General features: G+C 42.8%; 1 protein-coding gene and 1 long non-coding RNA gene across 5 annotated transcripts in view; one reads left to right on the forward strand and one right to left on the reverse strand.

Moving 5' to 3' along the window:
- The window catches only part of ENOX1 (ecto-NOX disulfide-thiol exchanger 1), a 451,396-nt gene that overhangs the window by 412,121 nt on the left and 13,633 nt on the right, over positions 1–25,642 (forward strand). Inside the window, 1 exon segment of the mRNA XM_032591194.1 lies at positions 15,965–16,067. Coding sequence (XP_032447085.1) covers positions 15,965–16,067 — 103 coding nt within the window.
- Positions 11,534–24,690, reverse strand: LOC115510964. Of its 4 annotated transcripts, XR_004342918.1 has the most exons (12): positions 24,622–24,690; positions 22,924–23,204; positions 22,537–22,608; positions 22,041–22,111; positions 21,361–21,545; positions 20,780–21,039; positions 18,203–18,414; positions 16,928–17,064; positions 16,206–16,274; positions 13,289–13,604; positions 12,842–12,959; positions 11,534–11,791 (listed from the first exon to the last, which is right to left on the reverse strand). It is a non-coding gene; the product is annotated as an uncharacterized LOC115510964 (long non-coding RNA). The 4 variants fall into 4 exon arrangements; XR_004342923.1 differs by lacking the exon at positions 21,361–21,545; XR_004342927.1 differs by lacking the exon at positions 16,928–17,064.

Below are 25,642 nucleotides of genomic sequence, written 5' to 3' on the forward strand. Positions count from 1 at the left end.
TTTTGTAGACTGGAGTGCTTTTTACGGTGTCAAGTGAATGGTGTTTCCACCACTTGCCTTGGAATACTATTTCATAATCCTATTGATCTCACTGCGAAGAGACTTGTGATCTCCATCCTCATGTTCTTTCCTACTGTATACTTGATGTACCATTAACAGTTTGTCCTTAGTAACCTTCTTGTAATCCTGTCTCCTCTTATCCACATCTAGTTTGCAGTCTTCAGGCATCTGAAACCCCGTCTCCCTAACATCGAGTAGACACATAATTCTTCAGGGCTTGTCACATCATCAGGGTAGAGGTTTTCGATGTGATAAAAGATAAAGCGTCTTCATCATGTTACGTTTCTAATGATGAAACTTTTCTATTCTGAGAAGGTCCCTTCCATTTTCTAGAGATGTGGGCTGAGAGGGAATAATAAAAGCAGTGATATTTTTAAGAAAGGGGCAAAGCCTTTCTAACTTGCGATCTAATGTCCCAGTAAAAAAAAGTGTCCCTGATTACTTAATAGCTATGTTGGAACATCCTCAGTGGAGAACATGAAATTCATAGGCGGAGTCATAGACTTCAACCACGTTTCTTCCAGAGTTAGAGATGAAGCATACACTGGTTATGGCCTCTGATACCCTTGAAATCATATTCTTGAAATGTACTCTTTTTTTGACAATTTATTTTTTATTTACTATCTATTTACTAATAGTGTTTACTGTTATGGCCGATTTGTGCCTAATGTGATGGGTTGTTCTCAGAAAAGGTTTCGGCAGGCCCTCTTTTGAGGACTTTGGGCCACCAAGCAGCCATCCCAGGCTTTACCAGATTTATCCTCATGGATCCAACAACCTGATCATTGCCCCACAGAGGCGCCCAGATGGAAGCTCATGCAGTGGGCTATGTGAAGGAGAGGAACACTGAGCTTGGGGAATCCACCTCTTCTATATCAAGTAGTAAGCCAGACTTTTCTTTGTCCCCGAAGGAGGGGACATGAAGGTTGCTGGCTGCAAACACAAATGGCCTACAGAAAGAGCTGTCCGGGCCTTGCTTCTAAGCTCAAAAGCCTCTACATCCTATTTTTCTCCAAAATATCTTGACAAGATGTCATGGAATACTTAAGTTCAACATTTCCAACCTTGGAGGCATCATCTCCTATACTTGCTGTTTTCCGGTTCACCAAGGTACTTGCTCATCCTTACATTTACTCATCCACCAGGCCATCAGATTTTTTTAGTTCTACCTCTTAAGTAGCTCTTACACTTTGCACTCTACACACCACTGACGTGGTTTTGAACGCTTATCATGAAAAGTAAACAATAAACAGGCTATTTGCAGTAGACCCCAACTTGGCATCCCTGCCTCCAATTTCCTTTCCCTCCGAACGATTTTCCTAACATGCGGAATCACTCACGTAACTCCTCTACTGAACAACCTTCAGTACTTAAGCTTTCCAAGTAAAATCCAGACTCCTTATCATCTACTTTTCCAGCTTCATCTACCGACATTTCCCATAAGCTTTCTCACAGACCTTTTATAAAAGACTTGCTTGCCGACCCCGGGGCGGGGGGGGCACACACTTCTTGACACTTTAGACTCAGTATCCTGAACACATTAGCATTACTTGGCATACAGTAGGCATATAATACACGTATGCAGCATAAATATTCATTGGATGGCTGAACAGAAAACCGGGCTTAGCTGAAAATGCGACAGAGGTGTGACTTGGGAAATTATTTAGTCCCACATTCTCTCTGTATTCTTTGCCTCAACCAGTCATGATGAAGGAGCTCTTGTGACAAACATTGGATGATCATTTAGATTTGTAGGCACTAAGGGGAAACATGGAAAGAGGGGATAGAAGTTGCAAATATGCTGCTTTGTTTTTTGTTTTAATTAATTAATTTATTTATATTTCATTTTATTTTCTTTTAATTCCAGAGTAGTCAGATTCAGTGTTGCATTGGTTTCAGGAGTGCAATATGGTATTTCAGCAGTTCCATACATCACCCAGTGCTCATCATGGCAGGTGTACTCCTCAATCCCCATCACCTATTTCCCATCCCTCCACCCACCTCCCCTCTGGTAACCATCAGTTTGTTCTGGTAACCATCAGTCTCTTTCTTGTTTTGCCTCTCTCTCTCTCTCTCTCTCTTTCCTTTGATCATTTGTTTTGCTTCTTGAATTCCACATATGAAAGAATCATACGATGTTTGTCTTTCTTTGACTCATTTTGCTTAGATCCTCTGTATCGTCATCCATGTCATTGCAAGTGGCAAGATTTCATTCTTTTTATGGCTGAATAATATTCCACTGTATATATAGACCACCTCTTCTTTATCCATTTGTGAACTGATGGATAGCTTCCCTATCTCAGCTATTGTAAAGAATGGGGCAATAGCCATAGGGCTGCACATATCCCTTGGAATTAGTATTTTTTTGTATTTTTTGGGTAAATACCCAGTAGTGCAATTGCTAGATCATAGGGTAGTTCCTTTTTAACTTTTGAGAAACCTCCATATTATTTTCCACAGTGCCTTTACCAGTTTGCATTCCCAGCAGCAGTGCAAGAGGGATCATTTTTCTCCACATCCTCATGAACACTTGTTTTTTGTGTTGTTAATGTTAGCCATTGTGACAGTTGTGAGGTGATAGGTCATTGTAGTTCTGATTTTCATTTCCCTCATGATTAACGATATTGAACAACTTTTCTTGTGTCTGTTGGCCATCTAGATGTCTTCTCTAGAGAAATGTCTGTTCATTTCTTCTGCCCATTTTTTAATTGGGTTATTCGTTTTTTGGGTGTTGAGTTGTGTAAGTTCTTTATATAGTTTGTATAATAACCCCTTACCAGATATGTCATTTAAAAATATCTTCTCCCATTCAGTAGGTTGTGTTTTAGTTTTGTTGTTTCCTTTTCTGTGCAGAAGCTTTTTATTTTGATGTAGTCCTGTTTATTTGTCCTTTTGTTTCCCTTGCCTCAGGAGACATCTAGAAAAATGTTGCTATGGCTGATGTCGGGGACATTACTACCTATGCTCTCATCTAGGATTTTTATGGTATCAGGTCTCCCATGTCTTTCATCCATTTTGAGTTTATTTTTGTGTATGGTGTAAGAAAGTGGTCCAGGTTCCTTCTTTTGCATATAGCTGACCAGTTTTCCCAGCACTTTTTCTTGAATAGACTTTTCCTGTTGGATATTTTTGCCTCCTTGATTAAATATTCACTAGCTATATAATTGTGGGTTTATTTCTGGACTATTCTATTCTATGGATCAATGTGTCTGTTTTTGTGCCAGAACCATACTTCTTTGATTACTACAGCTTTGCAGTATATCTTGAAATCTGGGACTGTGATACCTCCAGTTTTGTTCGTCTTTTTCAAGGCTGCTATCACTATTCAGGGTCTTTTGTGGTTCCATAGAAATTTTTTTGGATTCTTTACTCTAGTTCTGTGAAAAACGCTATTGCTATTTTAATAGAGATTGGATTAAATCTGTAGATTGCTTTGTATAGTAGGAACATTTTAACAGTATTTGTTCTTCCAACCCATGAGCATGGAATGCCTTTCCATTAGTTTTTTTTTATCATCTTCAATTACTTTCATCAATGTTTTATACTATTCAGAGTACATACAGGTGTTGCATCTCCTTGGTAAAGTTTACTTGTAGGTATTTTATTCTTTTTTCACACAATTGTAAATGAGACCGTTTGCTTAATTTCTCTTTCTGCTGCTTCATTATTAGTGTATAGAAATGCAACGTATTTCTGTATATTGATTTTGTATCCTGCAATCTTGCTTATTTCATATATCGCTTCTGGTAGGTTTTTTTTTTTTTTAAGTCTTAGGATTTTCTTTATAAAGAATATCATGTAATCTGCAAATAATGAAGGTTTTACTTCTTTCTTACCCATTTGGAGGCCTTTTCTTTCTTTCTCTTATGTGTTTACTATAGCTAGGACTTACAGTACTATGTTCAAGAAAAGTAGTGAGAGTGCAGTGGACATTCTTTTCTTGTTCCTGACCTTAGGAGAAAAGCTCTCAGTTTTTCACCATTGAGTATGATGTTAGCTGTGGGTTCTTCATATATGTCCTTTACTACATTGAGGTATGTTCCCTCTAAACCTGCTATTTTGAGGTTCCCTCTAAACCGGCTTTTATCATGAATGGATGTTGTACTTTGTTAAGTGCTTTTTCTGCATCTATTGAAAATGATAATACAGTTTTTATCCTTTCTCTTGGTTTTATATATCACATTGACTGATTTGTGAATATTGACCTACCCTTGCATCCCAGAAATAAATCCAATTGATCATGGTGAATGATTTTTTTTCATGATAAGTGATTTTTTTAATGTATCATTGGATTCACTTTTCTAATATTTTGTTGATGATTTTTGCATCAATGTTCACCATAGATACTGGCCCATAGTTTTCTTTTTTGTACAGTCTTTATTTGGCTTTGGAATCAGGGTAATTCTTCTATCCTGGAATGAATTTGGAACCTTTCCTTCCTCATCTGGTTTTTGAAACAGTTTGATAAGAATAGGTATTAACTCTTCTTCAAATATTTGGTAGGACTCACCTGTGAAGCTGTCTAGTCCTGGACATTTGTCTGTGCGCCCCCTGGATCTGGATTTTTGTTTCCTTCCCCAGATTTGGGAAATTTTCAACTATTATTTCTTCAAATAAATTTTATGTTCCTTTTTATTTTTTTCTCCTTCTGGGATCCCTATATTGCAAATGTTATTATGCTTGATGGTGTCGCTGGGTTCCCCAAGTCCATTTTCATTTTTTATTTTTTTTTTCCTCTCTTCTGTTCAGCTTGTTTTCCATTACTCTGTCCTCCAGGTCACTGATCCGTTCTTCTACTTCCCCTAATCTATTTATTCTATCTAGTGTATTTTTAATTTCAGTTATTGAGTTCTTCATCTCTGACTGGCTCTTTTTTATGCTTTCGATCTCTTTTTTAAGGGTCTCACTGAGGTCCTCCACTCTTTTCTCCAGTCCAGTGAATGCATTTGTGATCATTCCTTTAAATTCTCTATGAGGCATGTTACTGATCTCTGTTTTGTTTAGCCCCCTTGCTGTGACTTGTTTTGTTCTTTCATGTGGGACATATTCCTCTGCCCCCCTATTTTGTCTGACTGTGTCTGTTTCTGTGTGTTAGGAATGTCAGCTACGTCAGAAGACATCCTATAGTGCCACGAAGCGTGGTGTCCCTTCTCCACCAGAACCTGGAGCTTTGGGGGCGTCTCCTATGAATGTTGTGTGCACTCTGCTGTTGTGTCTCAGCTGCAGTGTGCCTCCGGTCCAGTCGTCTGCAATGGCTGTCTTTGCCTGTTGAAGGCAGGGTTTTGGTCCCTATGTTGTTAGTGGGCCATTCTGGGCTGCCCTGGACTTGAGTTGAGTCAGACCAGGCATTTGCTAGAGATCCAGTAGCACCAAACTTACAGGGTGCTTTCCTTGTGAAAGCTTCCTAAGAAGCTTTCATTGGTGGGTGAGGCCTGCGGCCATCCAGATGTCTGCCCCCAGCCCACTTCTGGGGCTGTGTAGTTGGACTGCTGTATGTGGTTCTCTTCCACGCTCCCTGGGGCAAGAGTCACGTTGGAGCGGTGCTGGCCCCTGTTGCACGTGCTTGCGTACTGCCAGGCTTGTGGCACGGCTTTGGATGGGCTCTGGCCAAGGGCGTATTGTAGGGGTACGTCTGCAGGGTAATTTGGGGGCAGGGCACACGGTGTTAGCAAATGCACCCGTCTGCTGTGGACCTGCTTTTATAACACCCCTGCTGCAGGGCTGGTGGGGATGAGTCCACAGGACAGCGAGGGGTCAGGGCAGGGGGTGTAGGCAAGGTCCTGTTGGTCTGCTGCGGGATGTGACCTCCACCTGCCTGGATGGAGGCGGATCAACAGAAAACAGCAGGGGTGGGGCATGCACTATTAGCTAGGTTTGCCGGGTCTGCTGTGGGAGCAGAGGCCGGCTCAAGGGGGCGTGTCCACAGGAAAACAAGGGGTGGGGTGCACTGTTAGCAAGTTAGGTGGCGAGTTTGGCACACTGCTGGTTCCCACAACCATTGCTGCTGAGTGTCTATGTCTCTGGCAGGTCGATGGTACCCTCCAGCCCCATTGTTCCTGGAGAAGCCTCCCAGCAGTCCCTGCCACTCCAGCACATGCTCTCAGATTAATAGACAAATCTCCCTCTCGTATACCCCAGGCTTTTTTCAAAGTGCTGCTTCTGTGTCGTATCTCTGCGGGGCTGTTTTTGTGCTCTTTTAGGTCATGGACTCAGTTTCCTCTTGCCTTGCTGGCTCACAGAGAGAGGAGCCCATTGATTTTTAAAGTTCCAGGAGTTAAGTCCTGCTAATCGTAAGAACTCATGAAATCATGCCCCTGCGGTTTTCAAAGCCAATGGATGGGGATTCGTCTTTCCTGTGCGGGTTCCCTGTGCCTGGGGTGCCTCGGGTGAGAGTCATTTGTCTCCCCACTCCATACCCACAGTGTCCCTCCCTCCCTCCTGCTTACAGCCTCGTGGGTCCATTTAGCTCCCAAACATGTCTCTCTACTTTCTAGCCTCTTTGGTGGGGCTTCCTCTCTGGTGGCATCGGTGGGACAAGGTGAGCTTACTCCACCATCTTCCCTGAAGGTGTTTCTATTTTTAATTTTTTGAGGAATCTCCATACTGTTTTCCACAGTGACGATGCCAATTTACATTTCTACCGGTGGTGCACAAGTGTTCCTCTTTCTTCACATCCTCACCAACACTTGTCGTTCCTTGTGTTCTTGATTTTAGTCATTCTCACAAGTGTGAGGTTATAGCTCATTGTGGTTTTGATTTGCATTTCCCTGGTGATTAGTGATAGTGAGCATTTTTTCATATGACTATTGGCCATCTATTTGCCTTCTTTGGAAGAATTGGCCGTCCATAGGTCTTCTTTGGAAAAACGTCTGTTCAGGTCCTCTGCCCATTTTTAAATAGGATTGTTTGGAGGGTTTTTTGTGTTGAGCTGTGTAAGTTCTTCGTATATTTTGGATATTAAGCCTTTTTTGGATATATCACTTGCAAGTATCTTCTCCCATTGAGTAGGTTGCCTTTTTTGTTTTGTTGTTAGTTTCCTTCACTGTACCAGAGCTTTTTATTTTGATGCAGTCCCAATAGTCTATTTTTGCTTCTGTTTCACTTGCCATGGGAGACATATCTATAAAAAATGTTGCTAAGGCCAATGTTTGGGAATTTACTGCCCGTGTTTTCTTCTAGGATTTTTACATTTTAGGTTTCAGGTCTCATATTTAGGTCTTTAATCCATTTGAGTTTATTTTTGTGTATGGTGTTAGGAAGTGGTCCAGTGTTTTTTTCCCCTGCTGTATATTCATGCCTCCTTTGTCACAGATTAATTTACCATGTAAGTATGGGTTTCTTTTGAGGCTGTCTATTCAGTGCCCTTGATTTATATATTTGTTTTTGTGCCGGCACCATATTGTTTCAAAAGCTGTAGTTTTGTAGTATCTCTTGAAATCTGGAATTCTAAAACCTCTAACGTTTTCTTTCTCAGGACTGCTCCGGCTATTCAAAGTCTTCCCTGGTTCCATTCATATTTTATGAGTATTCTAGTTTTGTGAAAAATACTGTTGGTATTTTAATGGCGGGGGGGGGGGGGTTGCACTAAATCTGTAGTGTGCCCTGAGTAGTATGGACATTTAAAAATACTCTTCTAAAACCATGTCTATGTGTTTGTGTCATCTTTAGTTTCTCTCATCAGTGTTTTATAGAGTACAGGTCTTTCACTTTCTTGGATAAGTTTATTCCTAGGCATTTTATTCTTTTTGGCACAATTGTAAAGGGAGTTATTTCTTAATTTCTCCTTCTGCTATTTCATTATTAGTGTATAGAAACACTGCTGATTTCTGGGTATCACTTTTGTATCCTGCCACTTTGCTGAATTCATTTATTACTTCTAGCAGTGTTTCGGTGGAGTCTTTAGGATTTGCTATATATATATAGTAGTAGGTCATCTGCAAATAGTGACAGTTTAACTTCTTCTTTACCAATATGGATCCCTATTTCTTCACTGACTGCGATGGCTAGGACTTCCAGTATTATGTTGAATAAAAGTGGTCCAGTTCCAGATCTTAGAGGGCAAGCTCTGTTTTTCCCCATCGAATATGATGTTAACTGTGGGTTTTTCATAAATGGCCTTTATTATCTTGAGGTATGTTCTCTCTACACCCACTGTGTTGAGAATTTTTATCAATCATGGATGTTTAATTTTGTCAGCTGCTTTTCTGCTTCTACTAAGATGATCCTATGATTTTTTTTATCCTGTTTTGTTGATGTGATATATCATGTTAATTGATTTGTGACTACTGAACCATCCTTGCATTCCCAAATTAAACCCCACTTGATTGTCGTGAATGATTCTTTTAATGTATTCTCGAATGTGGTTTGCTAATACTTTGTTGAGGATTTTGCATCAATGTCCATCAAGGATATTGGCCTGTAGTTTTCTTTTTTTTCTGGTGTGTGTCTGATTTGGATACCAGGGCAATGTTGGCCTCATAGAATATAGTTGGAAGCTTTCCTTCCTCTTTTATTTTTGGAATAGTTTGACAAGAATATGTATGAACTCTTATTTAAATGTTTGGCAGAATTCATCTGTGAATCCTTCTGCTCCTAGATTTTTACTTTTTGGTAGTTTTTTTCATGCCTGATTCAATTTTGTTACTAGTAATCAGTCTGTTCAGATTTTCTATTTCTTCCTGATTCAGTCTTGAAAGATTGTTATGTTTCTAGAAATTATCCATTTTTTCGAAGTTATCCAAGTTGTTGGCATGTAATCTTTCATAGTATTCTCTTATATGCCTTTTTATTTCTGTGGCATCAGGTCTTCTCGCTCATCTCTGATTTCATTTATTTGGGTCCTTCTCTTTTTTTTCTTGATGAGTCTAGCTAAAGGTTTATCAATTTTGTTTATTTTCTGCAAAAAAAAAAAAAAAACAAACAAACAACTCTTGGTTTCATTCAGTCAGTCAGTCTGTATGTTATTTATTTCCACCCTGATCTTTTATCATTTCCTTCCCTCTACTCACCTTGGGCTTCGTTCTCTTTTCCAGTTTCCTTAGATGTAAGGTTAGATTGTTTATTTGAGCTTTTTTCTTGTTTCTTGAGGTCAGCCTGTGTCACTCGTTTCCCTCTTAGAACTGCTTTCACTGCATCCCCCAAATTTTGGACTGATGTGCTTTAATTTTCATTTGTCTCCAATGGAAATTTTTATTTCTTCCCCAATTGCTTTACTGACCCGTTGGTTGTTTAGTATCATGTTGTTTCATTTCCATGTGTTTGTTTTTTCCAGTGTTTTCCTTGTGATTTATTCCCAGTTTCATACCATTGTGGTCAGAAAAGATGCATAGTATGATTTTGACCTTCTTAAATTTGTTGAGACTTGCTTTGTGACCTCATGCGATCTATTCTGGGGAATGTTGCACGTGCACTTGAAAAGAATGTGTATTCTGTTGTTTTTGGATAGATGTTCTGTATATATCTGTTATGTCCATCTGGCCTTACGTGTCAAAGACACTGTATCTTTATTGATTTTCTGCCTGGATATCTATCCATTGATGTGAGTGGGGTGTTAAAGTCCCCTACTATTGTATTACCATCACAGTCTCTCTTTATGTTCCTTAACATTTGTTTTATGTATTTAGGTGCTCCAGTGTCGGCTATATAGATATGTATAATTGTTTTATCGTCTTGTTGCAATGATCCTTTTATCATTAGGTAATGCCCTTCTCTGTCTCATTATAGTCTTTGTCTTAAAGTCTGTTTTGTCTTGATACAAGCATTGCTGTCTCAGCTTTGTTCTGTTTTGTTTGGGTTTTGTTTTGTTTTGATTTGCATGGTAAATGTTTTTTTTTCCATCGCCTTCACTTTCACACTGTATGTCTTTAGGTCTGAGGTGAGTCTCTTGTAGGCGGTGTTTAGATGGTCTTGTGTTTCATTGTTGTTTTGTTTTTATCTTTTCTGCCGCTCTCTGCTTTTATTGGAGCATTTAGGCTATTCTCATTTAATTGATAGGTATATATTTATTGCCACTATGTTAATTGTTTTCTAGTTGTCTTTTTCTTCTCTTGCTGTCTTTCTTCATGATTGATGAGTTTTTGTAGTCATATGTTTGGCTACTCTCTTTATTTTTTGTGTATGTATGATAGGTTTTGGGTTTATGGTTACCAGGAGGTTTATATATAATATCCTAAGTAAATAGCAGTCTGTGTTAATTTAATGGTCATTTAAGTTCAGACATATTCTTAAAAGAAGAAAAAAACTCTTTTCCCCCCTTCTCTTCCCTTTTTACTCCCTTCTCCATGTCTTATGTATATTCTATTATATTTTGTATCTTTTTATTCATATTTTATTACAGCTCATGTGGCCATTTCTTTTCCACTTAAAGAAGTCCCTTTAACATTTCTTCTATGGCTGGTTTAGTGGTGATAAACTCCTTTGTCTTTTGTTTGGGAAACACTTTTCCCTTCCTTCAAATTTGAATCATAACCTTGCCAGGTAGAGTATTCTCGACTGTAGGTTTTTTCCCTTCAGCACTTTGATTATATCATGGCACTCCATGCTGGCTTGCAAAGTTCCTGCTGAAAAAATCGGCTGACAGTATTTTAATTTTTTTCAGTGTTTATTTATTTTTGAGAGAGAGAGAGAGAGACTGAGTATGAGTGAGGGAGGGGCAGAGACAGAGGGAGGCACAGAATCAGAAGCAGGCTCCAGGCTCTGAGCTGTCAGCACAGACCCCAACACAAGGCTCGAACCCACGAACCATGAGACGATGATCTGAGCTGAAGTTGGACGCTTAACCAACTGAGCTACCCAGGCGCCCCCAGCTGACAGTCTCATAGGACTTTATAGGGCTTTATTTCCTTTCTAGGAAATTTTTTGCTTCTCTCTTGCTTTTAAAATTCTCTTTATCTTTAGCCTTTGACATTTTAATTATTATGTGTCATGGTATGGACCTCCTTGAGTTCATCTTGTTTGAAATGTCCTGTGCTTCTTGGACCTAGATGTCTGTTTCCTTCCCGAGGTTAGGGAAGTTTTCAGCTATTATTTCTTCATATAAATTTTCTACCCCTTTCTCTCTCTTCTTCAGGGACCCCAATAATGCAAATGTTTGTTTGCTGAGTGTTGTCCAAAAGATCCCTTAACCTGCCTTCATTTTTTTAATTCGTTTCTGTTTTGCTTTTCAGCTTGTGTGCATTCCAGTACCCTACCTCCCAGATCGCTGACGTATTCTTCCGCATCTGATAATCTACCACTGATTCCCTCTACTGTGGTTTTTAGTTTAGTGATTGTATTCAATTCTGATTGGTTGTTTTTTACGTTTTCTCTTTATTGAAGGCCTCACTGAATTCTTGCACTCTTCTCGCCAGCCCAATGAGCATTTTTATGATCATTACTTTAAATTCTTTATCAGGCATATTGCCTGTCTCCATTTCATGTAGTTCTTTTTCTGAGGGTTTGTCTTATTCTTTATTTTGGAGCATATTCCTCTGTCTCCCTGTTTTGCTTAACATTCTGTGTTTGTTTCTGTGGATTAGGTGTAACAGTTACTTCTCCTAAACCTGAAGGAATTATCCTGTATATGGTCATCCTCCAGGTAGATGGTGTGTGCTTGGCGATCTCTGCTGGCTGGCTTGAGCTGTGACGGGCATGGGCTGGGGACCCCAGGGCTTTCCACACAGAGAGTGCCATGTCTGGACGGCTGAAGCGGATGTGGGCCAGGGTGTCCTCGGATTCTGTGCGCTGAGGGCACCTGGAAAGACAGCTGAAATGGGTGTGACCCAGGCAGTCCGGGGCACCCTGTGCAAGGGGTGCCCTAGCAGCATGGCTGGAGCTAAGGCAGTGTGGGTGCCGGGAGTTCCCAGAGTTTTCTGCACAGAGCCTTCCTTGACAGTGTAGCTGGAACTAAAGTGGGTGCAAACCAGGGGGACCTGGGGCTCGAAGCCCAGGGGGCACGTTGGCAGGATGGCTGAAGCTGAAGTGGATGTGAACCGGGATGTTTCGGGACTCTCGGCAGAGGATGCCCCGAAGGAGGGGATGGCGTTGAGGTGGGGCCAGGAGGTTCTGGGGTGTTCTGTGCAGAGGGCGCCCTGGCAGGACAGCTTTCACTGAATTTGGTGCGATCTGAGGTGTCTCTGGGTACTCCATGCAGGGGGTTCCCTGGTTGGCAACCAAAGCCAAGGCCAATGTGGGCAAAGGAGTGTTGGGGTGCTCTGCACAGGGGGCGCCCTGATGGGATGACTGGAACTGATGCAGGCATGGACTGGGGTTTGGGGCACCCTGGCAGGGCAACTGGATCTCAAACACATGTCAGCCAAAACATTCTGGAGTGTTCTACCCCGGGGGGGGGGGGGTGCCCTAGCCAGCCATCTGAAGCCAAAGTGGTGTGGGCCTTGAGCGTTCTGGGGGGGCCTTGTGACTGTGATCGTAGCACGAAGGCTGGAGCTGTAGTGAGTGCTAAGGATATCCCAGTGTGCATGCCCTGTGGCCGCCTTGGTGGGCTGGCTGGTAGGGGTGTGGGCTAGGGGTCCAGGGCTCACTGAGGCAGCAGGCCAGGACATCACTCTGTGCTTTCAAAGTGTGTGGGAAGGGTAGGGAGCGGAGACTGTGTATCAGCCCCTCCCACCCGGAGAGCCCTCCCACAGCTACCCCTACCATTAGCAGAATTCTAGAGCGGGCTGTTTTTCATGCCAGCTACTCTTTTAAACTGCGGCTTTGTGTGTGTGTGTGTGTGTGTGTGTGTGTGTGCCCAAGTGCATCCAGGGCTGATATTTGCCTGGAGGACCTGAGGGTACAGACCTACCTCTGGTCTATGCGTAAACCGTGTTGTTCTCCGGTCCCTGTGACCCAGAGAGTGTCCCCACAGTTCTTCTGCCATTTGGTGGAGCTCGAAGGGCTGGCTCTTAGGGATGCTGGTCACTCTTTTTAAAAAAATCTTTTTTTAGGTTTGTTTGTTTATTTTGAGAGACAGAAGGCATGAGTGGGGCAGAGAGAGTGGGAGAGAAAATTCCGAGCAGGCTTCACACTGACACAGCGCAGAGCCCCACATGGGGCTTGAACTTCCAAACTGTGAGATCATGACCTAAGCTGAAATCAAGAGTCGGATGCTAACGGACTGAGCTAGCTCAGCGCTCTTTTAAACCATGGCTTTTTTTTTTTCTGTGTCCAAGGACAGAGGAGTTCCAGGTCCCCAGTCCTGTCCCTCCCCAATGCCGTTCACCGCTTCAAAAGTGGGGGTTCCCTTCCTTACCCTGTCCCCATCACTTTCGCTCTCTTGCCATTCTGTCTTTTGTTGTGCAGAAGCCCATGCCGGAGGCCGGCTTGGGCTCCAGGGCACTTGGTCATTAGTACCGCTTTTGAGTGGCCACGGGTTGGTCCGCTTCCCCAGTGATGTTGTGGCCCCAAGGCTCTCAGTAGGCTTAGACACCCCTTGCTCTATCATGGAAATGATAGTTCCCCTTTAGCGGGTTCTTGACACCCAAGTTATTACAACATCCAGGCACTTCTTGGAGCCTGCCTGATCGGTTTCATTCGGTCCTGTACTCTTCCCAGAACAGTTCTTCTCCCTGCCGGAGGAGTCAAAAGAACAGCGCCCTATGTACCCTGGGCAGAACCCACAGTGATGCCCGGAGGCTGAAGCACTGCCAAGCCTCGGGTCTCTGTTGGACCCATGCCTCCTGCATTGCTGTTGAAGCCTTGCAGAGAGGCGTGTCCCCTCCAGAGTCACTGGCGGCGACCATGTAGGAGAACAGCGTTTGTGATTAGAGCACATGCTGCCATATTCGGTCTCAAAGATATTTCCCAGGACTCCTCTTTCCATCCTCATAGACACGACCCTAAGTCATCATCAAAGCAACAGTCAGTGGTAGGCGGTTATGGGCGCCTTGGAGAATCTGTTGGGACTTGCTCGACATGCCCTCCAGCTTTGAATAGGGGACAGAGGCCTAACAGCACCCTAGAGTGGTCTCAGCGTGTTCTGCCCTTGCCATCCCTTGCTGCCTCCTGATGTACTGCCTGCCCCTGGGGTCCAGTTCCCTTCCTAAACCTGGATCCTCACCTGTGTGACGGCTCCAGGACCCCACTCAGTTTTGTCAGTTAACGTGGGCCTGTTGTCTGCTAAGCGCTCCCCAGTAATTTCATTTGGCCTCCGGGTTTCATCCAGGCTGTGAACAGATCACCCTCTCCTGGAGATACTGTTTCCGCTAATCCCCGAGGTTCATTATTTGTATTGTTCTTAAATGCTGCACTCATCATCCTCGGTAACGTCTTTCCGTCTCTTTCCTCCGAAGCCTCTTCTAGCCCTTAAAACGCGGCCATGTTGTTTCCTCGCAGAGGGTATCCCTACATCTTTCCTGGAATTCCTCTTCTGATCTCATCTACGTCAGCCTTTAGGTTTAGTCTGTTTTAACATTCTGGACTATGTTTCTACCGGCGCTGATTCCCAAGATCCCTTGTGGGAAGTATAAGGACATCTTTCATCTCTAGTGGTGCAGCCGGCTCCAGCCTTGCCTGGGACCATACTGACCCCTGTCCTTATGGGCACCCTCCCGCCGTCAGCCTCAGGCCTCAGGTACCCTCTAGCCAACCAGCATTTTCCTTCTGATCAATCCACCACCCCGCTGTGATTCCCTCGATTCTTTACCTTACTCATCTTCAGCAGGTAAGTGGGACCTTCAGAGGAGCCTCCAAAATGTTCACCAAATTGCAATTTCTTAGAGCCTTTTTTTTTCCTGCCAATTGCTATAATTACCCCCGATTTCCAAAGCAGTAGCTCGTAAGGTGAATTCAGCTCCCAGATCTTTTGTGATTGATATACACTGAGGTTTGGGTTTTTTTTTCTTCTTTTTCTTTTATTTGAATGCCTTCAGACAGGGTTTGTGCTCTTTACAGGTTCAACATGCTCCCAACTATTTCCCTATTCTTTTATCTGGCAAATTTTGTCAAGTTGTATTGACTAGATCAGCATCTATCCCTGTAACCAGTTCCTGTCCCGGTACCACCTGCCAAACCTTTTGCCCAGACCTTCTAAGTTCTCCTTTGTCCCTCCCTACTAACCTCTGTCCTTCTGGCAGATTTCTCATCATCTAATGGAGACAGTATCCTTAACTCTCTGCCCAATATGCCCATCCTTCTTTGAGACCTATCTTTCAGTGAGAAATGTCCCTCCAAGCCTCAGCTACCCTAATGATTCTATCCCATATATGTAGGTCTCTGATCGTTGCATTTGATTTTCTATTAAATCATTCTCCATTTTGAGTCCTAATATCAGGTCCAGAAGAATAGGAGTTAAATGTTTTTCTCTGTTTCTCAACAGAAAAGACCATAGAACTAAAAATAGTTCAACTTCAGTGTTCCACATGTTACTGGTTTGTGGTATAATTCTTCATTTTTAGTTTCCGAAGAAAAGAATTTCTCAACCTTTGCTTTATCTCCCTTTTGCAGTTGTGTATGAGGACATCTACTTATTCAACTTAAACACTTCTGATAACGATCCTATCTCACCTTCCCAATAGGCCCTATTTCTCCACACACACATACAAGTTACTAGCATAGTATTATAAATCAGTTCGTACATGCTTTGGGGGAAGTTTTTTTACATTTGAAATAAAAGCATGTTTAAGTGGCTACAATAAAATAGTTTTTGTTAACAGAGATTAATCAAAACATGGACAGAAACCTAAGATAATTTATGCCAAATTTGCTACTTTTGCATAGTTACTTGGTTTGCTGGGAACAGCAGCTAGGAGCCTAAGTTTTAGCACTACTTTTTTATTGTTGAGCGCATAGACCAATTACTTATAAAAGTTGATGTTCAGTTATAAATGGAAGTGATGACCTTTTTTTATAGAGTTGAAAAGACCAGGTGGCTCACTGAAATGCACAAAATCTACATGAACACCTCTGTGGTTTTTGTTTAACTTCACAGGAAATCAACGTGTTGACAGTCGCACTGGTCAACCAAGACCGAGAGAACAGTGTGGAAAAAAGAAGCCAAGGCTTGAAATCAGAGAAAGAAGCTTTGCTAATCGGTAAGGACGTTATGTTTTCCTCATCCGCTGTCTTAAATAGTATTAAAGGAATTCGCCTCCAAGTTGTTAACGATGCAGACAGCTCTGCCCTCTGGCCAGAGGGTAAGATTAACTTTGTCAAGATTCTATTATACTTACATTTCAAATTAGGGATGCATAAACCAAGGTGGGGAGGTTTGCTCTTCTGTAACCACGTGTGTTCGTCGGCTGTACAACATAAAACCGAGTGCAAGAAGACAGATTATTTTGCATCCCACGTTTTACGAATCTGAGTTCCAAAATATGGACGCATCACTTCCAACAGGAGGCCAGGCTGTGTCCAAAAGTTCCAAATCAAGCCAGACCCCGAGGCTCAAGAGGCTGCATCCTGAGGTCAGCCCTGTAATGCTGATGATATGGGGGCCTTGAGACTACATCTAAGTTGGCTTTTTTTTTTGTTTTTTTTTTTTTTTTTTGGTCTGGACCAGAGACAAAGCTCTGAATGTTTTCTTTTTGAGAGTGCTCATGAGCAGATCCAAAAATAGTATTTACTCTCCCAAGGAAGAGTTCTTGATGAGGATATGTTGGTGACAGGCCTGGGACCCTACTTTAGAAGCTGGTCTGTTTAAGGCCTGTCTCCAGAGTCCCCATTCGACAGAAGGAGAAGCTGTCCCCCTCACTCTGTAATGCACAGGACTAATTCAAGCTGCGCCTTGGCACTGACCCTGGTGTGGGGTTCCAAGTTTAAACTGGCTCTTCCTTGGCATAGTTAAGGGTGAGGAATGAGACTGTTGTACATGTGAGACAAATTGTTCTCCTATAGTTCATATTCTGGCAAAAGGAACACCTGGCTGCATTTTCTAGATAATGCACGCACTCACCTCAAAATGACAGGCACACCAGGGCCCGTAGAAGCTGGCACAGGAGGAATTAAATTCAAGATAGTCCAAACTTCATCCATCATATATAGATTTTTCAACTACAGGGTTATTGAATATGACATCAACTTCGAGATACTCTAAGGAAAACCAATTATTTTTTTTCTCTCTGATGATATACAGCTGCAATAACATGCCATGCACAAGTTTCGTAAGACATGCTGATGTGTTATCAGCTCCAGGAACCCAAAATGAACCCATATGTAGTTGGCAACTGGATTTTTCTTCTATTGGAAAATGTGTCAAACTCCGACAACTGTTTCTCTTCTGCTCCGTGTGACAAAGTTGTGATCTCCCCCACGAATTCAGGGCATGAACAGAGCACATGGTGATCAGCAGTAAATGTTCCCTCTTTTACGTCAGAATAATCCAGAGCACTTGAAATTTTAAAAAATGGGAATAAGTCTGTTTGTTTTTTTTTAATTTCCTGCCTCTCACTAAAGATTGCTTCTCCTCATGTGTTTTACTTGCAGAACAGAGTTCATTTACAATATCTCTTAAATAGTTACTACACACACAAACACACACACATTTTTTTTCAATCAGCTACCTCAAAATTTAAAAAGGATATGCTTTGCACACCATAGGTTAATAGGAGTAGATGAGAGGTTACATTTAGAACATCTTAACTCTGCTGATGTCTTCAGTATTAGGGAAAAAAAAGTTGTTTTGGGGTGCCTGGGTGGCTCAGTCAGAGTGCCCGATCCTTGGTTTCAGTTCGGGTCACCGTGATCTCCTTGGTTCATAGGTTCGAGCCCCAAGTCAGGCTCCATGCTGATGGTGTGGAGCCTGCTTGGGATTCTCTCTCCCTCCCTCTCTCTCTGCTCCTCCCTCAAAACAAATAATTAAAACAATTTCCAAGAATTGTTTTAATTGGTAAACTCGAGTGTATTAGAAAAAATTTAGTAAGTCAGAATCTTCAGTTACCAATAGGCAGAACCCACTGTAAATTTTCTAGGATTCTTCCGCTCACTTCTGGTCTTTTGAACTGGTTTACGTGTATTAACAACTGACACTCATTTTGAATCAATATATGAGAGTGTTTAGTTAGAAAGAAGGCCAAAGCCAAGTTTTTGATTAAAATAAGGTTAGGAGGTGGGGTTTTTTTTCCCCCCCTTCATTTCTCCATTACCTCTCCTCCTCGACATTTTATTTTACTTAATGAAAGTTTTAGTACAGCTGTGATTTCCTGCCCACACCCTCCCCCCAGATACTTACTTTTGTAGTCAGAGAGAGTAATTGTCCAGAAGAATGCCAAGGTAGAAACGAGTCTCCAAGACTGGCAGAATGGATCCTGCTGAAGGACATAGCTGCCTCTTGCCATTAATCGTACCTCTCTGCTAAGTGAGTTTGGCCATTCATACTTTGTAGAAACTCAAATGCTGGGGTCACAAATACCGCTCTTGCAACTTCTGGAATCTAGAGAAGCGCTGTGACAGGGACAGAATAGGGGTCCAAAACTGCTTTGGACAAAGCTAGATAGAGGAAAGAGTTTCTGGTGCTGGAGCTATCTTTTCTGAATAATACTTATAGGTAGAATGATTCCCAGAGTCCTCCAGACTTCTGATATATCTGGAAAGGTTAGGAATACTCTTTGCAGTATCGTTGGAATCTTCCCTTGGAATAATTAAACCCGTATAGAGGGTACAGTGGGCCTGTTCTGATCTAGCCTAGAAGGCCCAGGAGCACAGCAAAAAATCTCCCTTGATTTGGAAATACTTATTAGCAAAAGCCTCATCACATCTGGGTACCTGTAGTTTATGCTATATGCAAATATATTCAGATAACACCCTCTTGGGACACACAGATATTATATAAAAATGCACAGTGGCACAAATCTTGATTTCCTGGAAGGGAAAGGGGGGGAGTGAGAAATACACTTGTCAAATAGATTCCATATACAGAGAACATAAAACTGAGGCTAGAACTTCCTAAACAACAAGCAATCCCGACTGTCTGTGATTACCTGTGACGCTCATCTATCTGGGCAAAAGTACGCATCCCTTCCACACATTCTCATGGCCTGTTCATAATTGGAGTCTTTAAGACATGGAAGGTACGGATACATAACAGAAGGTCAGTGGGATTTCAATGATGATATTACTTGGCGTCATGCCTGTCCCTTGAGAGTCCCATCATTCTGCTCAACTTTCTGCTTGACAAGTAATGGGGATCGAGAGCTGTGTTCCAACTCTGCTAAAACAGATGGGCCCTTGGAAAGCACCTTATTCTTGTGACTTCTGGATTATTTATCTTATAATCAATGCTCGTAAAGACAGGTTAACATATCATTGGACCTAAAAGAATTACATTTGTATGGGGGGGGGGGGCGGGTAAAGCAGGGTACTAGTTTACAGCTCACGGCTCTATGGTAACTGAGCATTAGGTCGGCCTGACGTAGTCTAGTATCTATGCCAGAACTCCTAGTTCACTTCACATATGGCCTACACACTGGGTTTGGCATGCGCTCAACTTGCATGGAACAGAATGAGACAATACTTTTGTTTTAGGACCACCGCTTTGGAAACCACTGGCTACTGTTAATGAAGAATGGGTCAAGAAAATTTTTATAGATAGGCAAAGAGCTCTTGAGGAGATGCTAACAGTATACCTCTGGGTCTGTATCACTCGATCTTCTCTTTCTTTTTAAGTAATTCGAACACAGTAAATGTCCAGTCCTAGGAGCCCTGATTGACACCCTCCCAATGCTAGTCATCACTGTAAATCCCATCCAGGTATGGTCAGAACCTTCTCAACAGCTCTGTTCATAAAGTATCTGTTCTGCACAACTCCCCCCCCCGCCCCGACTCCTGAGAACCGTCCCCAAATTCTTAATGGTAAGGCACACGTCTTTACAGATCATCCTGACTCCGCTACAAATCGGGACGTACATAGTACAGATGGCCAGGATGCTGCTTTCCATCACCCCCCCACCCCCACCGCCCCATTTCTATCGCTGTCACCATTTCACACATCTGCACACAGCCTGTCTATAGCAGAATTGGAATGCTCCCCTGAATACATGAGTATTAGGAAGCAGATGAATGGACAGGAGAGAAACACACTTAAAGAAGGTGTTAAATGGTGATGTTTTGGTGTTTTCAGTGACTGGAATTGAGGCTATATTTAGGCCACACCTGAGAAAAGTAATCTGGGAAGTGCGTGCTTCTCTGAAAGCTGCTGACCATAAAGAATGAGTCATTGACCTAAATCTGGTTTCCGAGACACAAATGTCCATATCAATAAATCAACAAACATTTGTCAAGAGCCCACTATAAAAATTACCAGCCTTCCTTGTGGAAAAGAATCATCTCGGCAGCCTGTTTAAAAGGCACAGCCTCTGGCCCCACACGCAGGGATTCTGTTCATTAGAAAACTAACATCCGAGGTGATACTGGAACAGGCACTTGGGGGACCACGTTTGGAGAACTACCAGCCTGCCATCTGCCCAGACCTGTGTTCGCTGATGGTGGTGATAAGATGATCTCTTCCCTCAGTTCATAGACTAGTGAGAAAGCAAGCAGTGAATGGCAATGAAATATGGTTTGGACTAAAATCAGAAGCACAGAGAAAGGGCTACTTAGGCCTTGTCGGAAGAAAGGACAGTCGAACGAGTCCTAAAGGGATGCATAGACTCTCTGTGGTCAAATGAGGGAGTTGTCAAGGCCATTTCAGACACAAGGAACAGCTGGTAGTCTCAGGAGTTTAGTTAAAATAAGACCAACAGACAGACATTTCATTTTTTTTTCTTTACATTGAATAAACTAACCGTACAAGATCAGGTACGGTACTCACCAGAAAAGTGGAACAAACTGCTCTTTGGAAAATTAAAGCTTTTCAGCCTTCCGAGGCACGGAGAAGCTTCGGACCAAATCACAGCGTGGGATCACTCTCCTACCACTTGCTCACAGTGGAATCTCCCCGATTCCCACAATGCTTTATCACGCTGCAGCTGCTCAGGATAACCACAGGCTCGTGGCTTAGTGGGAAACCCAGATTTCACAGGGCATCCTCCCTGCTGCCTCTCCAGTCCGGTGTCCCTGAAGCCTTATGGGCTGCAAAATGAAGCAAGGATATTTCCGGCTGGCTTACGGTCAAGGCCTCTGCCGGTTTCCGGCATGATATAAGTGTCTCTGGAGAGATAGCTGTTCCTCGGCAGAGCTTACATTCCTAGAAATCCCTGGGATGTCCCCTCCCCCAGTAAGCTGATAGGTCTCAGGGTTTTCTGAAGTTTCCCAGGAGACTGTCAGCTAGTGTGCATGTAGGGAAAGCTAATCTCAGCCAGAACTTTCTAAGCTGACACAGAGTTTGGAGTGAAACTCCAAGCAGCCTGAGGAAGGGGAGTATGTTCTGGTAGGATGCCATTTCTCATTCACCTCAAGGAGAATGCACTGGGAAGGAGAATCCTGAGTATTTGTGGACGGAGGCACGATTCACCGGGCAAATCATCCACTGTGGGTCTAATTCTTCATATCGTATCAAGTTAGGAGGTCTGATTAGATGGTCTTTCTCAACTCAGTAGTCTGTAATCTATGAGGACGATTACAAAAGGGGCACTGCCCTTTAGGCAGTGATCGTATTTGTAAGCAGATGCTGATAACATCAGCATATTAACTTGAACTCTCCTACCTCATACCTTTAGAACAAAAAAAGAAGGGAGACTTGTCTTCACTCCAACAGCCCATGTCCCTGCTCCCTATCTAAGCATGACTTTTCCAAAGTCCCATCTATACTAACAGCCCCCATTTCCTTTCTTCCCCTCCCCTCCGGCCCACTCGGGTATAACTTGCACCCTCACCCTGAAGTGGTTTTGTCAGCGTGACGAGAGAACTTCATGTTGCCAATTTCTCAACTCCCTCCATTTGTCATCTGCACTTTAGACAGCTGACTAGCCACATCTTGTGAGTAGAAGCTCCTTCTCTTAGCTATCATGACGCCATTTTTTCTTACTGATCACTCCCTCCCAGATTCCTTTGGTGAGTTTTCCTCAGCTTAACCTCTAAATTTGGGGCTTCTTCAGAGTTCAGTCAAGAAGTGCTTGGGTTTCACTACTTACCACTTCCGGTCTTGTGCAGACACTTCTAAATGGTCTCTCAATTCTCTTTTCATCTATTCACCAGACAGAAGCTTGAAGGAAGTTTTAAAAAGGCAATTCAGATCACATCATGCCCCTACTTAGAACTCTTCTGTTGGTTTCCTGCTATATTTAGAATTTAAGCCAAACACATCACACTCATTCAAGGCCTTCCATGATCTGGCTCTCCACCTCCCTCTAAATGCCTGCTGCCCCACTCTCAGGCCAAGTTTGTTCCTGCCAGCTGCCAGCTCATTTCCACCTCAGGTCTTTTGCACATTCTGGAAAAATCTTTCCCCAGGCTGTCTGTGGCTGGCTCCTTCTCATCTGACCCAGGAGACTTTACCTTCACTCGACTTCCCGGGATAGAGTAACACTCCACCAAGCTTGAACCTGTTGTGTTTTCTTCACTATGTTTACCACTATCTGAAAATATTCCCTTTATTTTTCATCTTTGTGTTTATCCTGTGTTACTTACCTAGAATATAAATTCCCCAAGAGCAGGAAGCTTGTCTGTCTTGTGCAGTGCAGTGTCCCTGGCACCTAATTGCTGGTAAGGAAATGTTTAAGAATGAATGAACGAAGCAGTAAGAATCTAGCATTATTTGGCTAATTTAAGTGCTGCTTCCTTAGTCTTAGTGAGGTCTAAAAATGGGAAAAAACTCGATGATTTTCATGGAGAAAGCTCAAAATGCTTTCATGTGCCTGTTTAAATGGCCTTCCTCATGAGGGGCTTGCCACCGGTTGTACAGAGCTGGTTTGTATGTCCTTCTAGAGTCATTTTTAAGGCCCTGGGATGTGCAGAAAGTTTGAGTTCTGACAGCCTCCTCCACTCCTTTTTTATTTTCTTAAATTAGCTACTTACAGTTGTATTTTCCTGGTTGGGAAACCCATCTTTAAATATGGAGGCTTCTGCTTCTCCATGGAAACAGCCAAGACCAACAGTTGCGTCTATCCCTTTGGAGATCCACCAGTTCAGTAATGGCTAAGTTCTCCACCCTCTGTTGTTAGTGTTTCTTTTTACCAAGCCTTTAGATGCCTCCCAGAGGACCACAAAACAGTCTCCATTTTCTGGGTTGGTAGCATTTTTCATTGGATTATGAGTTGTATCTATCTGTTTTTCCATTCTCAGGAAATATTCCAGTTCTTTTAAAGGAACGACAAAGAGGCTTTAGTTGATTATTCAGGAAGCCCCACCTCACCCCGCCCAATGAATCCAGTCCAAAACCAGGGCCTAGAAACTACATTTTCTCAGCATGACTAATGCGCCTGTGATGATACTGTGATGGGCAGCGGTAAGGGTGGGAGTAAGGAACAGGAGGATATGACTAATGTTTCCCATTTCTGCTGTATCTCTAGCAATACTGAGTAGCTTAGTTGCCATCCATGCGAAAAGCTTGGGAAGCTTTTATTTAACTACCTGCTTTGGCCCCAAATGAATCTATTGGCAACCGCTCCACTTTTATAAAGAAAAGCTAATGGCTTATTAATATCAGCTACTACAGTGATCATTTTGAATATCCTCCTAAGGACAGCTATTCATGAGTGGGTCAGGATTTCTACACTGATTTTAGAAAGATATGTAGAAATCATATAAGCATTTTCCCCTTAATTTTATGAGCAAAAGAATTTTTTTTAACTTTTTTTATGTTTATTTTTGTGAGAGAGAGCATGCACAAGCAGGAGAGGAGCAGAGAGAGATACACAGAATCTGAAGCAGGCTCCCAGCTCTGAGCTATCAGCACAGAGCCCGACATGGGGCTCAAACCCACTAACCGTAAGATCATGACCTGAGCCAAAGTCGGATGCTTAGCCCACTGAGCCACCCAGGCACCCCAAGCCAAAGAATTTAAATAAAAAGTTTCCACGGTATGGAGATTCCTCAAAAAATTAAAATAGAACTACCCTACGACCCAGCAATTGCACTACTATTTATCAAAGGGATACAGGTGTGCTGTTTCACAGGGGCACATGCACCCCCATGTTTATAGCAGCACTATCAACAGCAGCCAAAGTATGGAAAGAGTCCAACTGTGCATCAATGGATGAATGGATAAAGAAGATGTGGTATGTATATACAATGGAGTATTACTCGGCAATCAAAAAGAATGAAATCTTGCCACTTGCAGCTACGTGGATGGAACTGGAGGGTATGATGCTAAGCGAAATTAATCAGAGAAAGACCGATATCATGACTTCACTCATATAAGGACTTTAAGATACAAAACAGATGAACATAAGGGAAGGGAAGCAAAAAATAAAGACAGGGAGAGAGACAAAACATTAGAGACTTAAATATGGAAAACGAACAGTGGGTTACTGGAGGGGTTGTGGGAGGGAGGATGGGCTAAATGGGTAAGGGGCATTAAGGAATCTACTCCTGAAATCATTGTTGCACTACATGCTAACTTGGATATAAATTAAAAAATAATAAATTAAAAAAATAAAAAATTAAAGTTATAAAATAAATAAAAAGTTTCCATGACCAAAACATTCAGGTTGCTCTGTCCCTCTGAATCCATAATAGGGAAGGAATCAGGAGTGAATACTGTCTCAAAGTTACCTGATCTTTGAAAGACTGCCCCATCACCAGTTAGTACTGTAGCCATTTTTAACGTTCTTATTTATCCCCATTTACCTATAATAGAACAGTAGAAATTTTAAACAAGTATACTGGCTAGTCTTAGTTCTAGAGGATAAATTCATTCAATATACACTTATTGTACATGTATACTCTATTGCCAATACTGAGCCAGAATACACAAAGACTTTCTGAGGGCAGAGTTCCCTGGGGAACCCAAGACTGGGCCCGGCAGACAGACCGTTACCAGTGAGGGAGTGTGCACACAGAGAGATACCCAGCTCACAGAGGCAACAAAAGCAGCCACCCCAGGTCCTCCCATTACTGGTATCCCTAAATTTCCTCTTTTAACACCTCGTCTCCTAGCCTAAAGTCATCAACTTCTCCCCCATCGCCCACACACATCCTCTTCTGACTCGTTCCGTTTATACTGCCGAAGACATTTAACTTCGCACCACCTTCCGTAGATGTTTACAGGAGAGGCTGTGGGTTATCTAGGAGATGGTGCTAAGTCTCTGTCCGGTAGAGAGATTAATATGAAAAATGTCTTTCTCTATTTGCTGGGGCCTTTGGGGTGGTTTACTCGTAAGACTGCTCAAGCCTCCCCACCGTCTAAGATGCTCCCTTACCCCGGTGGAAAACCACACATCCTCATCACCCCAAAGGCTGACCGGTCAGTCTGCTGCCTAAGCCGACATCCAACCAAGGAAGCGAATGCTGCCCCCATCTTGCAGCACCCCTCTTGGCTCTGTGAGCCACTCTCTCGGAGCTTCCCTCTCCCCTGCCTGGGAGAACCTGTGTGCCAGGAGAAGAAAGGAACACCCTCACCTCCTCACAAAGCCAGAGGTGACTGCTCCTTCTTCCCCCTTGTCTCCTAATGGGGGATTGAGGGGTCTGCCTACCATTTATTGGAGGCTCCCTGTGAAAACTAGTGGACGTAATGCCACCGGTCCTCAGCTTGGGACAGCAAGGAGAACCCCATTCACCATCCTGAAACAGGAGT

The sequence above is a fragment of the Lynx canadensis genome, chromosome A1 (genome assembly GCF_007474595.2).
Source record: "Lynx canadensis isolate LIC74 chromosome A1, mLynCan4.pri.v2, whole genome shotgun sequence".
NCBI lineage: Eukaryota > Metazoa > Chordata > Mammalia > Carnivora > Felidae > Lynx > Lynx canadensis.